Source organism: Crassostrea angulata, chromosome 1 (assembly GCF_025612915.1).
Source record: "Crassostrea angulata isolate pt1a10 chromosome 1, ASM2561291v2, whole genome shotgun sequence".
NCBI lineage: Eukaryota > Metazoa > Mollusca > Bivalvia > Ostreida > Ostreidae > Magallana > Magallana angulata.
In genome coordinates this window covers 21,448,913-21,465,800 of record NC_069111.1, presented here as the reverse complement: position 1 = coordinate 21,465,800, position 16,888 = coordinate 21,448,913, and the positions used below count along the sequence as shown (strand labels likewise).

The following is a 16,888-nucleotide window of genomic DNA, read 5'->3' as shown; positions in this document are numbered from 1 at the left end:
TCCTAATGCATCCAAAACCCATGGCTCAGATTCAGCATCTAAGCCTTTGGAGTGCATCGGTATCGCAAGATGCATCATCTATCCAATTTTGGTAAAAGTTGAACCAATAATAACTAGGATTTGTCTTTCAAAGGGTACCTGCTCAAAAAACTTCGACCAGCTCCAAAAACCTTAATCTCATCCAGCATCTAAAACCTGTGACTCGGAGTCAGTTTTCAAGCCTGTCAAGTGCATAAGTATCACGAGAAGCACCATCAATGCAAGTTTAGTGAAGACTGGTCCAATAATATCTTAGATATGGCTAACAATGGGCACCTGCTCTAAAACTTTAATCTGCCTCAAAAACTTAAACTTCCCTCAGCATCAAAAATTCATGCCCCAGATTCAGCATCAAAGTCTTTTAAGTCCATAGGTAGGTCCAGATGCACAATCTATGCAAGTTTGGAGAAGATAGGACAGTACTAATATTAGACACAGGACCTAGGCCTGCTTAAAAAACTTAAACCAGATCCACCCTTACGCCAAAGGTATATACCATAAGCTAACCACCAACTTTGTCTCAGTGAGCTAAAAACTCTGAGGGTTTGAGAAATCAATACCGAGACAAGCTTCTTAATGATTATTGTTATTAAAAGGAGTGAAAAATGTTATAAAAAGTTTGTCATAACAAAGTTAAATTTTTCATCTTTCATCATATTTTTACATTATCCTACTTGGATATTTACTTCTTTATCATTTCATTTTGGAAGATGTTCTCCAGGACTTTCTTTAAAACAATGTTAAGTGTTGAGAACTTTCAGAAAGTTTGTAAATATGACCCAGGATGGGTAGAAGAAAGGAGGTCCAATTTAGGGGTCCTTTTGAAAAGAATTCCTCCTATAATTCAAAGGCTTTTCAAAATTTGATGAGAATGAAGACATGAAAAAAAAATACCAATGCATTTAGTATTTGTTTACTTTTTGTATTTTATTTTATTTGATATGATAAAGCTTGTTGGCTCCTTTGTTTACACATTGGTGCAAGTTAGTGATGGGGGCCCATGGACCTCTCATTATAATTGATTAATGACATGAACTGCCTCTTTCATTAAAATTGTTTTAATAGTCATCATCGTCACTACTACAGTCTTCTGATGGTTTGTTAAATCCGAACACAGTTTTATTGGCTGCTCTAACCTCTGGTACCTCTATCACTCCTAAAATACAAAAAAATACAGTAAAAATAAGGGGGCGGTGGTAAAATATCAACTATGTTAAAAAAGTTTAAGTAATTTAGTATAGCATTGAATGATTTATTTTTGACGTCGTGGTGTCAATAACTGCCGTCAGGTGAGCAGACAAATTGAATAACGCGCGTTAGCGCCTTATGATAATTTGTCTGCTCACCTGACGGCAGTTATTGACACCACGACGTCAAAAATATATCATTTAATGCTTATATTTACATTCCCTTACTGAAGAAATCAATTGTTTACTTAAATAAATCGATTTAATGTGCAGATCACGGAGGGAGTGAATAAGTAACAGCAAGAACAGCTGTTTTGTAAATCCGGTTTAAACTGGTTTTCACATAGACTGTTGAGATGAGATCGACGAGCATGAAAATATAATCCATGATAAATAACTCTTGAAATGTTGCTTTTAACAATAAAGTCAACTTTTTGTTGAATAATTATAAAACATGGTGTTTTGACATCATTCATGAAATGCATTTTTTAACTGATAACATTGAAATCACTGTTTGAGAACTACTCAGGTAAATTACTCGTAAATTCATACCCAGTGAATAGGTGTTGCATTTAGAGGCATTTAAACATCACGGAATTTAATGGAAAAACACAGTAGAATGTAAATATAAGGAAATGAAACATTTGAAACAAGAATAGAATTCCTGGGTCCCCCGCCGGTGAAGCAGTATACTAGTATCGAGTCTATCGACCAAGGCTGATTTTCAAAACTTGACCAAGGTATTAGTGGTATAAACATTTGGTATAAATTTAATGAAAATCCGTCAAAATTTGTAGGCATGAGAGCGCTTACAAGGTCAATTTTTGGATAAAACGGAGTCATTATTGTGGTCAAAGTCCCATAACTCAAACAAAAAGTATCGACCAATGCTGATTTTCGAACTTGACCAAGGTATTAGTGGTATAAACATTTGGTATAAATTTAATGAAAATCCGTCAAAGTTTGTAGGCATGAGAGCGCTTACAAGGTCAATTTTTGGATAAAACGGAGTCATTATTGTGGTCAAAGTCCCATAACTCCAACAAAAAGTATCGACTAATGCTGATTTTCGAACTTGACCAAGGTATTAGTGGTATAAACATTTGGTATAAATTTAATGAAAATCCGTCAAAATTTGTAGGCATGAGAGCGCTTACAAGGTCAATTTTTGGATAAAACGGAGTCATTATTGTGGTCATAGTCCCATAACTCCAACAAAAAGTATCGACCAATGCTGATTTTCGAACTTGACCAAGGTATTAGTAATATAAACATTTGGTATAAATTTAATGAAAATCCGTCAAAATTTGTAGGCATGAGAGCGCTTACAAAAAAGTGTGACGGACGGACGCATGGACCCATGGACACACAGACCCACGGACCTACGGACGGACGCCCGGCGTTTCTATGTCCCCGCACCGCGTTGCGGCGGGGGACAAAAAAAATTATTCAAAATAATATACTATACCTGATTTTCCTAAGCGTTTTTCTAAAACTGAGGTAGGAAAGCTGTCTGTATTTCCTAGTTCTTCAAAACCAGTTACCCTAAAATATAACATAAGTAATAAAAGATTACAGAGTTCACAGAGATAAGGCATTATCTTGATCATATTTAAAAGAAAATCAGGTATTAATCTTTACTACCATATTGTACATGAGTGGTTTGACACAATATTATAATTATATGAATTACTGAATATCAACATTCACATCTATCAAGAAAGTTTGAGTGAGGTAGGACAAGGTTTTCTTCGCATCCTTTTAAATGGAGATAAGCCTCTGTATTTGAAGCTAGCTTTATGTTTCAAATTTAAATTAAAGTTTCATGAACCCCAAAATATGGTCAGGACAGTACATTTTCCAACATTAAAACCTGCATTTAACTACTAAAAAACTTACAATCGCTCCAGCATCAAGATAGTCAAGATCAAGTTCTGTATATGAAGCTACCTCTACTTACACATCCATAATTATATTAACTGTTTAAGTCTGACTAAGTATGAACAGAATTTACTTCATTTTGTAACCAGCACCAAAACATTTACACAATCTGAGTTGTTCTAAAATCTATAGCTATGGCCATCAAAGGGCACCTGCTCCAAATAAGTTAATTACCTGCTTCAAAAACCTTAACCTCCTCCAGCATCCAAAACCAATGGCTCAGATTCAGCATTCAGTCTGTCAAGTGCATAAGTATCATACAATGCACCATCCATACAAGTTTGGTGAAGGTAGGACAAGCAATAACTAAGATACAGGACCTGCTCAAAAAACTTTAAAAAGGTCCACATGCTGATACCTGTACTGCCTTCTTCTCGGTGAGCTTAAAACGATGATGATTAAAATACTATGTTTCATCACAAATGTAATTCAGATGTTGGTTTCACTTTTGGTACAGTGTAGTAAGTAAGAGAAGTGAGGCACCCAAGGGATTTCTGACAGTGGTCAAAGCCTATTGCCCAACTTTATAAAAAGCATTACCTGTCTACAACTACTCCATTCTTGAAACACAGCACTGCTGGTAAAACACGAATCTTGAGCTTCTCCACAAAGTACTTGGCTTTGTCAACATTGATCTTGGCAAACTTGGTTTCAAAATATTTTTTTGTCAAAGCCTGTAAAAGTATATAATCAATATTTGAATATTTGGATATACCGTACGATTTGCATTCTAGTACACAAAACAAAGGAAATTTCTAGAGCTATTTTCACACAGACATGTATATATATGTACTTGTACATAGTGTCCTCAATACTTTATGATTCCCATGAATATAAATGAAATCACAGTAAATCTTGGTATGAAATAAAAGTTAATCGCGAGTGGTACTTTGATTACCCGGTAATGTGTGCATTAGTTTTATTCACTGAAAATCATACGTGAAAAACTGGACACTTTTAAGGACATTGTTGAATCATTACCTCCAAGTGCGTATCCATAATTGCACATCTCCTAAAATCTTCATGAAAAAAGTGTATAACACATCTGTCTTCTTGTGTCGTTAAATCTAGAAATCCCTTTTCTACTGGAATCTCTCTGAAAGAAAAAGAAAGACTTAAGTAGGTATACAGTTTAATTACCATTACTCACCTGGCGTGATAAGTTTTTATGAACACAATTACTGTTTTACATGGAAAATACTCTAAACATATTTTACATTTTGCAGATAGATGATCTGGCAGAGATGATTTAATTGACAAGCAAACAAAGATTAGATTGATTTGAAAGTGGATGTTGTGTTTCCTCTTGAATGCTTAATATATATCAAATGTACTACTTTCGTTGTAACATTGAGCAACAGTAATCTATAAAAAGTAAAGAAATTAATTATTGATAAACAAGATGAAACCATGTTTAACTATTAAACAACTATTAAACATTTATACATAGTTTATAGATTTGTTTTTGAAAAAAAAAAAATTTAAATGCGTTTTGAAACATTAAAAAAAATACCAAAAATGGAAGCTTGATAATTTCCAGAAAAGATTCTAATTTATGAAAATCTGTCAATTTAAAGCTTCAAACTTCTTTGTAACAGGAAAACTCATGTGAATATTTTTGAATTGAGAGCTACATGTACAACTTTGCAAACTAACTTTAATGAGACAATCTAATAACTACTCAAAATCCATTTGGCAGTCATAACTAAATGAACTACATTTCAATACCACCAATAAGTATAGGTAAGCAAACAACTTTACATAGATATCTCTCTGTTTTGATAAACTGCAAATTGTTGCATTATAGAAGAATTATACATACGTGTATAGGCCATGTTGCTTTTCTTTCATGAGTCGAAGGTCTTCTGATTGTTTCTTTAAAGCTTCCAGTCTCGCTTCACGAATATGTGCTGGTATTTCCTCTTTTTCCAATTCATCAATGAGTTCCTATTGTAAGATTTAATTGAACATGTTGAATGATTTAGATCTGTCAATGATGTAAACATGTTTTAAAAATGGATGGATTGATAAATCATTTCATAGTATCATGTCTTTGCAACCCAAACATGTTTTAAGTGAGTGTACACTCATCAACAGAGGCTGATAAAGCTAGCATATTTTAATGTTACTGTAGATATACTGTCTAACAAGTGGTTCCTAACAAATATCTGTATATAATTCCTATATCATCTTGTTTTGGGAATAGATATCTAAATATGTATGATTGATCTGCATCAGTAAAGCAAAACATCAACAATATATTTCATGATTTGTCCAGACCTGTTTCATCTTGTTGATTTAATACAACGGAAATATTTTATAAAGAATTATCAATTATTTAGGACAATATGTCAAAGATGACAAATCATAATATCAAAGAATCATTCAATTCTGAGTATGTGAATTTGATATTCTTATATAAATCTAAATATTTAGATTACAGCAATACAAGATTATTATCACAATATTCGATAAATTCTTTGTCATGGAAATAAACATCATTGTATAGATTAGTATTACAATTTCTATATCACCCACACAAATTACAGAAAACATTAACATTGGAATATTTCATATCATTACACATAAATTTTTTTTACTTACTTCCTCGGCAAGTGTGCCATCATCTAAAATTTCATTTGCACGCTCTGTTGTTGTGGTCGCCATTTTCAAACAATTATTTCTGTCTGCTAATTTGTACTTCAAATTAGTCGGCATTCTCCAATCATGCTTAGGATACTAAATGGTGTATTGTGATATAAGTGTATTAATTGGTTTTCAATTTAAAAAAAATGAGCTTTGACATTCTTCAGCGTACGGGTATCTAATTCTAAGAATAGTGTAAACTGACGCATAATATAAAACTTGGAACGACTTAATTACTGTAGCAGGTGACTTTCACTTTCGATATATTTTAGAATGAGGTTTATAATTATTGCATCAAGATTGTTTAATAATACTAATTCATTTGCATTTAAAGTAAAACAGATTCATAAGATAATGAATTCTGGTTATGAAAAAGATCTTGTTACTGCATTACGTGATGTTGTGAATGGGACGAATTGGTATTGTGCTGGACCAGTCTCCAAATTGAAAAAATACACGTGTAACAGGTAACAAATTAGTCATTTGTATGTATTAATCATATCATTCTTTACACCCTGTGATGCTTAGCAGCAACACATATTCTGCACTCTTGCCTATCCTGGGCCAGCCTGGTCAATGATCCCCAGGCATGGTACATGGTTTTCATCTCATTTTCAATCGTTCTTGCTTCTCCATGATGTTCTTGGCATCTCTCTCTTTCTCTTGCCTTTTTGGGTCAAGTGCATTGCTAATCTATTTGTTGACTTGATATATTTTTGATAGCCCATGCTCTATATATCTCCATTGGCATTTTGTAATGATGGAATCCATGTCCTCTTTATATGACATCTGCCTAGCAGCTAGGTCCTCATTGGAAATCTTCTTGTGCCAGAATGTTCATGTCTGTCCTAGCTCTTTCAATCATCCAACTCTTTCCCTCTTGTATACATGTATGTTTATTGAATGTTTTATGTGTACATTGGATGTTGTATGTACAGTCTTCATGTTGCCCCTTGAGGGCCCTTAATTGGTTAATAAAGAAATTGAACTTGAATTGAAATTGTTCAGAGCATTTGCCAGAGACATGTGGTGTGAAAAAATCATAATTTGCTGAGATAAGTCTCAGTCATTCCCCAGCATTCAGATCCAAATACGAGAGTTGATACAACACACCTATGGTACAGCTTCAGCTTGGTGCCTGTACTGGGCAAACCTCCAGATGTTGTTCATTTCTTTAAATACACTCCTGGTCTTGCCCAGTCTGCTGTAAATGTCCTTTGTGCGGCCTTCTGGTCATGGCGTGCAAGCTTCTTGACTCTCCTGTGATCCTCAATATATACCTTCTCTTGTCTCTCATGCAGTCATGGGGACTTCGTCTGCAGCATCTTTATTAATTTCCCTTCTCTCTTCAATTAGCATAGAGAGTTTCCTCCTGTCAAGTACTGTATATCAGATTTTTTCTGCGTCATGTTTTTTCCGCGAATCAGAACCTAGAACAGTATATAAAATTTATGCGAAGCAAATTTTCTCTATTTCAAAGTCAAAGTGTAAATATAATTCACGATTGTTTAAACCTTTGAAGTAAGTGGAAAAAAGTATCTAAATTGTCACTTTTAATAATGAATTTAACACGATTTCCTTAATATGAAATATTTACCAATAATTATTTTCAGAGACGCAACCATTCATAGATCAATAAATCATATACTGTTACATATACCAGTAGCTCATGATCAGGTATAATTAGACATTAGTTTATACAAGGAAGTGACCATTTTGATAGCCTGTCAATGGATTATTAAATAAACAATGAGGCTTATACATACCTGTTATCTGGCGCATGTCCTCCGATTCTGCAATTTCTACCACTAACTAAACAAACTGAACACAGATAACCATAATTTAACTTACCTGTGTACTTTATAAGGATAGAGAGAACGCTATTATAAGATCAAAACTTTGTACACCTCAGCCTTGGCTTGCAGCAAAGGGCCAGATACAGGCAAGTTTCTATCTCGGGCAGATTTGAACCACTGCAATGTGGCCTCCTCTGTGTCTTGATAGGTGGCAGTATGCATTTTTTTGCGCTGAGGGCCGACGGCACGCTTTTCATAAGAATCTTCAATCTGGTCTGCATTTTTCAGCCAAGTTGAGAGGGTGTTGGGTGGGATCTCGTATTTCTTTGCGATAGATGCCTTTGACTCTATACCTTTTTGACTTTTGACACCGCCTGGAATTTTGTTTCAATGGTATGAACTTTAAGTTTTCTTTTAACACCACTGCCCGATAATCTAACTATCCCCCCTGGATTGAGACTGGGTCCTTCATTAGATTGCTTATTAGACATGATGTGTACTGAAGATTGATTTTCTGGTACAGATTAATATACCCCAAAAAGTATTTAATTAAATAATTTCTTGATTTCTATTTCACTTTGATGTGTTTAATGTGTTGTGTGTTTACTTTGATTCGTAGTAATGGGCGTACAAGCGTTTATCATTTTGATAATTTCTTTACAAGGTAATAATCATCCCAAGCTTTGTTTAATTATCGTGTCATCCGATGTCACAATATGAGCATCGACGATAACCTGGCTTGTGTAATTACAGAAAGGGTTTCATTAAGGTGTGAAAATCACAGGTGACCTCAGTAATAGCACGTGCTGTACTAACGGGTCTGTTCAATAGAGCGGAAAATCGACATAACGGACCGACAGTGTCCTGAAGGTGTGAAATTATTGAGGCGGCTAATTGACTTGACTTCGAGATAACGCATGTTTTTGACTGACTGGGGCCGTAAATTTAGTTCGAGATAGGCGGGGTATTACAGATTTCCGTGTTTGACATACCGTGGATTTTTTAAAATCTTTTATATAGTAAAAATGGACGGGACCGCAGACATACCTCGAGATATCTGTGGTATTCAAGATATCGGTATTCGAGATACCGAAGTTTAACTGTATCAAATTTACGCTGATTTATTTTCCGTGATTCGGAAATCGTCACAAACAAAGTGGAAATTGGATACATGCGGAAAAAACCTGATATATGGTATTTTTTTATGTTCCTCTTCTGATGGCCTAACTTCTTCTTACTGCTTCCAGTGTACAGTTTTGGCCAGTTTGATATATCTTGCAAGATTAAGAATTGGTTACATATAATGAAGACAGCTTTCACAGTATTATCTCTCAGATGCTGAGTGTCAAATTGCACTTGAATGTTAGGCCTGGCATTCGCTTTTATTCAGTTTGATCTTGATATACGCTTTAATCAGGCTATGGTTGCTGCCCACATCTGCACTCCGCTTGACCTTAACGTCTGGTAGGAAGCATCTCCACTTACCATCAAATGGTCAATCTGTTCCTCTTCCTTCCATCTGCCAAGTTCCAGATCGGCATGTGGATATTACAGGTTATTCATGGCATTGTTTCTAACCCTAACTCTATTATTTCCCATGACACGATTATATTACATTTTGTCATTTCCTACCTTGGCATTGAGGTTCCCTGTGATGACAAGGAGGTTGTGCCATAGGGCCTTCCTGCCTCTGTCTATGGACAATATAGTCATAAAGAAATATTTATGTTAAGGATTATGATGATTTAGAAATGATTTGTCTGTGTCTTGTATAACAATGCATTTTACATTTTTTAGTATAATACGTACATAGTGGAGGTCTTGATTTGGAAATGGTAATATGTTTTGCAAAGATATGGGTATTTATGAGAGAAAAGATGTTCTGTCCTCTTTTTTTTTTAAAAGAGAAAAGACTAGAATTATATGTTTGCCTGGTTTACTAAATGGATTGCAAAAATTTGGAAACAGTACACAATTTTAATTTACTATCACCAGGTTTTATGCTGATGATGGAGAAGACATTGTGTTGATATACAGTAAGAGGAATGACAAGTTTTATGCCCTTGGAGCAGTTTGTTCACATGAAGGTACAAATACATAAAAATCATAATTAAAAGTAATTTCTGTTGTTGCAAAATATCAATCAGAGTAATGCCAGACATTTACCTATGATATGGTAGAGTGACAATACAGTTTGAAACCATCAAAATTTTTCATTTTCATTTGAATACTAAAACTGGTGAAGAAATCAACTTCATTGTGTGAAAATTTATGCCTTACAATACATGTATATTTCACGATAAAATTCATTAAAAACAATCTGGAAAGTACATGTACTTTCATATTTGTTATAAAAAACATGTTTAAAAAATGTTTTTTTTGTTTTTTTTTTAAAACACTGCCAATTAAATGCATTTTTAGGAGGCCCTTTGGAACAAGGTGACATTGAAGATTTTGATGGTAGAGAAAAGATTGTCTGCCCTTGGCACTCTTATGATTTTGATCTGGAAACAGGGGATTCATCATATGGCCTTAAGGTGAGTCAGAAGGAAAAAGGGGTATCAAGAAAAATAATTGATGCATGTTTAACTAGATTGATGCTTGTTTAACCAGATAATGATCAAAGTTTTATTTCAAGTTATCACAAAGCAAAGAAAGCTCTCATTGGTCAATAGAATTTTTCAATACTAGGAGAAACTATTATTTAGTGTTTTATAATTTTGTTGTTAGATTGATCTTAAAAATATAACAAATTAGTTTGGAGAACATTTGAAGATAATTTTTCAAAAATTTCATTAGAGAAATAATAAGGGAATTAGGAATTGTTCTTTGAGTATTGTAACAGGCTGGCCTCATTTTTCTCCTTTCTGCTGTAGATGCTTCAGACATAACTCATATTCTTTGTAACAGTTTATTAATGTCATCACAAATAAGTTTCTATAGCAATTCAATAGCTTGTACACAAAACTTTGTTGGTCCAAATCACACAATATCATGCAGGGTCTCGTGAGTGGTGGGAGATAGCTAATTAAGCCCTAGGTCACCATGGCAAAAATAATAAAGGGAATTAAAGGGGAATAACTTTCCTAATATAGAGAGCTAGCCTACTATGGGAGTAGACTTATAAACTAAATACATGTTTACAAGGGGTTGTCAGCAATTACTTTGTCAGGAATTACACTGTCAGGAACTCAGCTGTCAGTTATTCAAAGTGTCAGGAATTACATTGTCAGGAACTATAATTGTCAGGATTTTTATAAGATGGTAATAGAACACTAGGTTGCCAAGTTATGTTAACATTCTAAAGCAAATTACTTGTGATAACTAAAACTCTCTATAAAAATTATGATTTTGGTTTGTAGAACTCATCATACCTATTAGGTCTGAGATAATTGGTGGAGCTACCAATGGAGCTATCTGACTAAACTGAGCAGCTGCCTCCCTTATATAACTTTTGCAGCTAGTCACTAACCAATCAAAATGCTCTATTCTCCTGACAATTCCTGACAGGAATAACTCATTATAAATAAATAAATTAAGAATAATTAAAGTGTTCAATTCTACCTAATAACTGTTCTTGTACTAATTCTATATCTAAAGCTGATGAATTACTTACTTAATACATCAAGTAATCACTATCTTGGAATAGGGACTATATCCTTGGGTGGAACTACATAAAGCTAACAACACTGACTGTAATACTCCTATTCTGGGGCAGAGTTAAATAGTACCAATTAAAAGGTCTAATAGAATTAGAAAACATGTCTACAGGTAATGCATTAAGGATTAGTTAATAACAATATTATTTTAACAGTATCTACTTATACTTGCTATTCATAAATGCAAATGTTCAAATTATTGCGCCAAGTGAACTACTTGATGATGTCACACATTGGCAGCCTACATGCACTAAGTGTAGAAGCCATGTTATTTATAGTGAGGATTGACTTATATCATCACTGAAACTACTGTAAGTACATTTTAATGCAGATCATCAATAGGTTCCTTTATCCATAACATGAAGAGTTCTTCACGAAACCTTGTCAAATAAAAATGCTATAGGAAATAAGTATGTGCATGGATAAAAATAAAAAAAAAAATATTGGGACCAACACAGTGTAATATAAACAATAAACAATGACAAACGTTGACATCAATGACCATGATGAATGGTAAATTCTTGAAATTGTAAAATCCACCCCCTATATAAAATCACTTAAATGGCTATTACAGTATTATGAGGTGATAATTTCGGTCGGGGCGTGATCAAATCCAATAAAGCCCGAAGGGCTTTATGATAGATTTGATCACGCCCCGACTGAAATTATTACCTCATAATATTCAAAGAATAATTCCTTATTACTTATATTTATATAATTAAAGCCATCGTACGATTAAATATTTAAATATAAATAAGCAAACCCCGCTGGAGCCTCAATTTGGTGGCATTTGAAGTTATGAGTTATATAGTACAAAATCAATACGTAGTGTTATCACAGGCAAAAGCACTGGAAAATGTAAATATAAAGAAGTAAAACACACTTAACTCCAATACATGTTCCAATACATGTTTAAGATGTTATATATCTTTTGTCTTGTTTAAAACTCTACAGCAAGATGTATATGAGGTCTGTATAAGGGAATATCAAGTCTATATATACACAGCAAGTGAGATGTCCACCAAGCCATTCAAAAAACCAATTATCCCAAAGGACACAGAAAAAAGTGAGGGGAGATTACTCCAAGTATTCAGCATATTACAGTATATATTTTAATATGTGTCTTTTGATATCATCATATGATATTGCTTATTTACTTGTATGAGATTATCTTCTACAAATTCATTTTTTTTTTAATGTAAATGTTTTGCTTCATCAAATATTCATAGCTTTCTTTCATGTGTCAGCACAACCACGCGATTATTCTAAAACTAAATCTTGCAGTTAATGTGATAAAGAGAACAGCTTTTTTTAAATGTGAATTACACACAGATGATAAAGCTGTTGAAGAGAAGAATGAAAACACAGGCAGTCTAACATACTGGGCCTCGAAGATCCTCAACACCGCTTGTCCGCAGCAAAAAGTGAGTGAAGAACAATGCGTATGTACAGGTCTTATGCGCTGATCTGGGAGAGGGGGATAGGGGTCGGGGTTCGGACACTTCTAGAAAATTCAAACTTATTAAATTCCCATAGTGAAATTGCCCACCTGGAAAACACAATTATCCATTGTATCCCCCTTGAAAAATTTTCTGGATCCACGTTTGGGTCTTTCCTTTAATCAAGAAAATCCAAATCGTAGCTCTCTTTATTTGTATAGTTCCAAGTAAATGTACATAGGTACTATGGTATATTAACACAAGACAATCATGTATGCATGTGTATGCACATTTAGGTAGAACTGACTCACAAAGTGGGAGAGATGTGGAGGAATGGGGACCTAACTGTGGGTGTACACCACCACCCTCCAGACCAGCCAGCAAGAGACAAAGATTTAACAGTTGTCAAACCAGGAAAGGAGAGGAAAAGGGGGAAAGGAATCTCGCTGGTAAATAGATAAAAGTGTCCCTGTGGATGCCTCTATTCTTCTGTTGCTTGATTTTTGAAGATTCAAAAAGTGTATGATGAGTAATTTTACCAGTACATGTATGTTGTTGTTAAATACGCTATTGAGATATAAAGATGTCAAGGGTTATAGTACATTCAGTTACTTAGCTGTTTGTTTTAATGATAAATATTTTGAAACGTTTCGAAATATTTTTAGGCAAGCAGAATATCCAATCTGCATTCTATGGCCAACATTGAGCAATGGGCTATTGACTTGTCGTGGGATATCATTGCCCGCTTCTCATCGGTAACACCAGAGGGCTCTGATGAGGCACTTCCACGGGGTTTCTATGATGATTTTGTCCAAGTGGCGTGTGAGGAAGCTAAGGTTAAGAAAACAATGACACAAATCAACAAAATGAAGGCTACTTGTATATTCTGTTGCAGACACTGGATCAAAAATTCTTCCTGTTTTGAATAATTCCATAGATATTCATAATTTAAAATGTTATCTTATTCTGAAAACTTTAAACAGAGTGAAATTTTCTGATAATTTGTATGATGAATTATTTACTGCTCAACATTCAAACTGAATATTATGTATTAAAGATAGAATTCCAACCAAACTTTTTTTAAGAATTCAAATTATTAAAGAGGGAACTTTAATGTTTGCAAAGTTAATTTTTTTTTTTTTACCTTCAATTTTTTTTTCAGCATTACAAGTTACTATCAGATAGATTACAAGATTTAGGGAGCCATTTTGGAGCCTTACCTGTTCATGGTGGTAAGTATTATTATTATTTTTTTTAATGTTGTTGAGTTTTTTCCTCCAAAATACATACCAAGTACATATATACCATAGTCATTTATTTCTCTGCATGTATAGAGTTTGTTTGGTACAGACAGACTCTGGTGAAATTTTAAGTTTGCCCCCAGAGAGTTTCAGTTAAAGTTGCGACACTGAAATGAGGACATAAATAAACCATTAGTTGTTAAAGAAATTGATTTTAATTTTTTAGCCTTATGGGATTCTGCAACAAAGACCTCTGACAGTCTTCTAGCAAGGTTAGCTGTTGTTCATATGGTGTTCGAAGCAAGGTTAGTGTTTACATTCCATAAACTCATCTTCTGTTGTACAACTTTTTACTCAGAGTTTAGAATATGGATGATGCCATTTTGTAAAAGTAACTTTTGTTCAAATTAATTTATTGTTTACATTCCACATGTAGTAATCATGATCTGATGCTGAAAATTTTGTCTGAAAACTATACCTCTATTAAAAAAAAATCATTCATCTGTGCATTGCCTTTTACTTGCTTGCATTAGAGTGTTTACTTTGATGTTGTTTGTAAGTGCATATCCATTGAAATATATACCTCTCCCGTTTTTTTAGAGGACTTGATGTTCAACCCAAAACATTGGAAAAATTTGCAAAGAACAATGACCCAGAATCAGCCGCCATTTTGGAAATCATTTTCCGAGAAGAAATCACTCATGTTGCTGCTGGCTTGAGATGGTTTACCTGGGTTTGCAATCATTCCAACCCTCCCATGGTAAAAAAAATCAGCAGAATTTGAACATGTTAACTCTGTGACAAATAATGCGTAATAGTAATTCTGTCCATTTGCAAAATTTTCATTTCAAGGAAAATATCTGCATAATTATTCAGTTAAATATTCGGACATATATTTTTTAGTGATAAGAATGATAATATCGTAATTTGAGTATTTATGTATAGAATACATTGTGTTTTTGTAGGATTGTATTCCAACATTTCATAAACTAGTACAACAATATTATGGGTAAGTTAAAGTCTAATTGACCCATTCTACTTAACTGAGCAAATTATCTTTTATATATAACACGCGAGGCCCACTTAAGGGTCCTTCACACCTTTGGGAAAAGTTTTGCATAGAAGCCCAAACTTTTAAATTACTTAAAGATATGATTTCTAGCATTTGTGTTTGAATTAAAAATGACAGAATTTTTTTAAAATTTTTGGAGAAAAAAAAAGTATTAAAATTTTACTACTATTCTTATAAACAAAAGTCCCTGCAGTATTCAAACTTGGGACCTGTCGGTAAATAAATGAAAGCTACACCCACTGTGCTACAGAGATAGACACCATTTGGTAAATAAACTGTTTCATAATGGGTTAAAATCGCCATGTTGTGACGTATTGTCATAAAAAGAGAAGTCATGGGGTGTCAAGGATCCTTAAAAAAATCATTTTATATATGAAAATATTTGTCATTTCTTTTTAAGATCATATCTAAAGCCACCCTTCAATACAGAAAGCAGAAGTATGGCAGGAATGACAGAAGAAGTAAGGGAAACTTGTTCAATCCTTTAAGCTAAATATCATACTTTTCTTTAGATAGACTTTTAAACAAAAATATAAGTAATTGAAAAAAATATTGTAAGTTAAAAGAGACTTTTATGCACTATTGATATTTAATGAAAATAAGGTTTTGAATACGGGTATACTTCCTCAAAGAGTTGTTATCATTTGAAGTAAAAGCTTAAATTTTATATAATGGTCCTGGTATGCAGTCACCAATAATTTTTATATTATATACATAAATCTATTTTTTGTTGTCTTTAATGACAATAGCAATTTTATTGTTCCTTGTGACAGCAAATATCTCTTGAGGTGCAGGGGACCTATCGTACGAACAGTCAGTAAATAGGTATTATGTATTACATCGCAAAAAAACATTATTTGTCAGCGATGCAGATATTTTTTTTATAATTAACAAATTAGATATATCTGACTTTGAATTTAATAATGTAGCTACTCAGATTTAAGTAGAGGTTTAGTGAGATTAAAAACAAGGGAAATTGAATGCTTTGAAAATATGCACTTCTCCACAATACTGGGGCATTTTCTCTGTAGTACCTTATACATGTACTGTTTTTGTTTGTTTGTTTTTTTTTGCATAATATGTAGTATTGCCAACATTACATAAAATGTGCCCTCTAATGAGCTTTAAATTGTTATTTTACCATCTTGAGCTTCTGCCATAGAAACTACTGAAGGCTGAGTGTCCCGGTTCTTTACATATCCAAGTCTATCAAAAATTGGTGACTATGCCTGGACGCAGAATTTTAACATTTTATATTTAAAATGAATTTTTATTATATTTAATTTTATTTCCAGTGGTATCTTCCCTTAGTGAAACCCTCCAGCTGATGTTAATCCTTTTCAAGATGCAAGTTCATTCATGAAAAGACTACATCTGTTTATGGAATTACCATTTTCAGAATAGACAAACATGTGAAATAATTTCTGCTGCTTGCTTCCCAGAACTCTCTGAGTAAAAGAGTATTTTATGGACACAGCTTTCTGGAGCCATGTTTTGTCAAATCTATTGGTATTCTTGTTTGCAAATAAATTTAGTGAGGAGTTTTTTTTCCATGTTCTTATTATTTACATATTTTACAAAAAAAAAAGGACTGTGCATTTTGGGCAAATAATTTTACAGTGTGCATAAAACTCCATGAACAACTTTAAAAAGCATTGGCAACACATGGGGGGGGGGGGGGGGGGATTTTTACATAGGAATATACCGGTAAAGAGTAAATCTTAAAAAATCTTCTTCTCAGAAACTAATCAGCCAGGAAAGCTGAAACTTGTTTGGAAGCATCCTCAGGTAGTGTTGATTCAAAGTTGTGAAAACCATCGTGTTAGCGGCTTATATATTTTTTCTGCAATGATCGCTTTCTTCATAAC

The 16,888-nt window shown here is 33.6% G+C and overlaps 2 protein-coding genes across 2 annotated transcripts in view; one reads left to right on the top strand and one right to left on the bottom strand.

Moving 5' to 3' along the window:
* Positions 1 to 1,081: 1,081 nt before the first annotated feature.
* LOC128167511 (phosducin-like protein 3) lies at positions 1,082 to 5,925 on the bottom strand. Its single transcript, XM_052833274.1, has 6 exons — positions 5,772 to 5,925; positions 4,990 to 5,114; positions 4,149 to 4,263; positions 3,708 to 3,841; positions 2,695 to 2,771; positions 1,082 to 1,195 (listed from the first exon to the last, which is right to left on the bottom strand). The coding sequence occupies exons 1-6, from the start codon at positions 5,883 to 5,885 to the stop codon at positions 1,098 to 1,100; spliced, it is 663 nt and encodes a 220-aa protein (XP_052689234.1). The 5' UTR covers positions 5,886 to 5,925; the 3' UTR covers positions 1,082 to 1,097.
* A 117-nt stretch (positions 5,926 to 6,042) lies between these two features.
* The window catches only part of LOC128167304 (histone-lysine N-methyltransferase SETDB1-B-like), a 44,260-nt gene continuing 33,414 nt past the window's right edge, over positions 6,043 to 16,888 (top strand). The window contains exons 1-11 of the mRNA XM_052832964.1: positions 6,043 to 6,280; positions 9,605 to 9,696; positions 10,031 to 10,146; positions 12,223 to 12,334; positions 12,595 to 12,692; positions 13,004 to 13,156; positions 13,373 to 13,543; positions 13,870 to 13,939; positions 14,175 to 14,253; positions 14,549 to 14,708; positions 15,421 to 15,481. Of these exons, the coding sequence (XP_052688924.1) occupies positions 6,087 to 6,280; positions 9,605 to 9,696; positions 10,031 to 10,146; positions 12,223 to 12,334; positions 12,595 to 12,692; positions 13,004 to 13,156; positions 13,373 to 13,543; positions 13,870 to 13,939; positions 14,175 to 14,253; positions 14,549 to 14,708; positions 15,421 to 15,481 (1,306 nt within the window). The 5' untranslated portion in view covers positions 6,043 to 6,086. The remainder of the gene's footprint in view (positions 6,281 to 9,604; positions 9,697 to 10,030; positions 10,147 to 12,222; positions 12,335 to 12,594; positions 12,693 to 13,003; positions 13,157 to 13,372; positions 13,544 to 13,869; positions 13,940 to 14,174; positions 14,254 to 14,548; positions 14,709 to 15,420; positions 15,482 to 16,888) is intronic.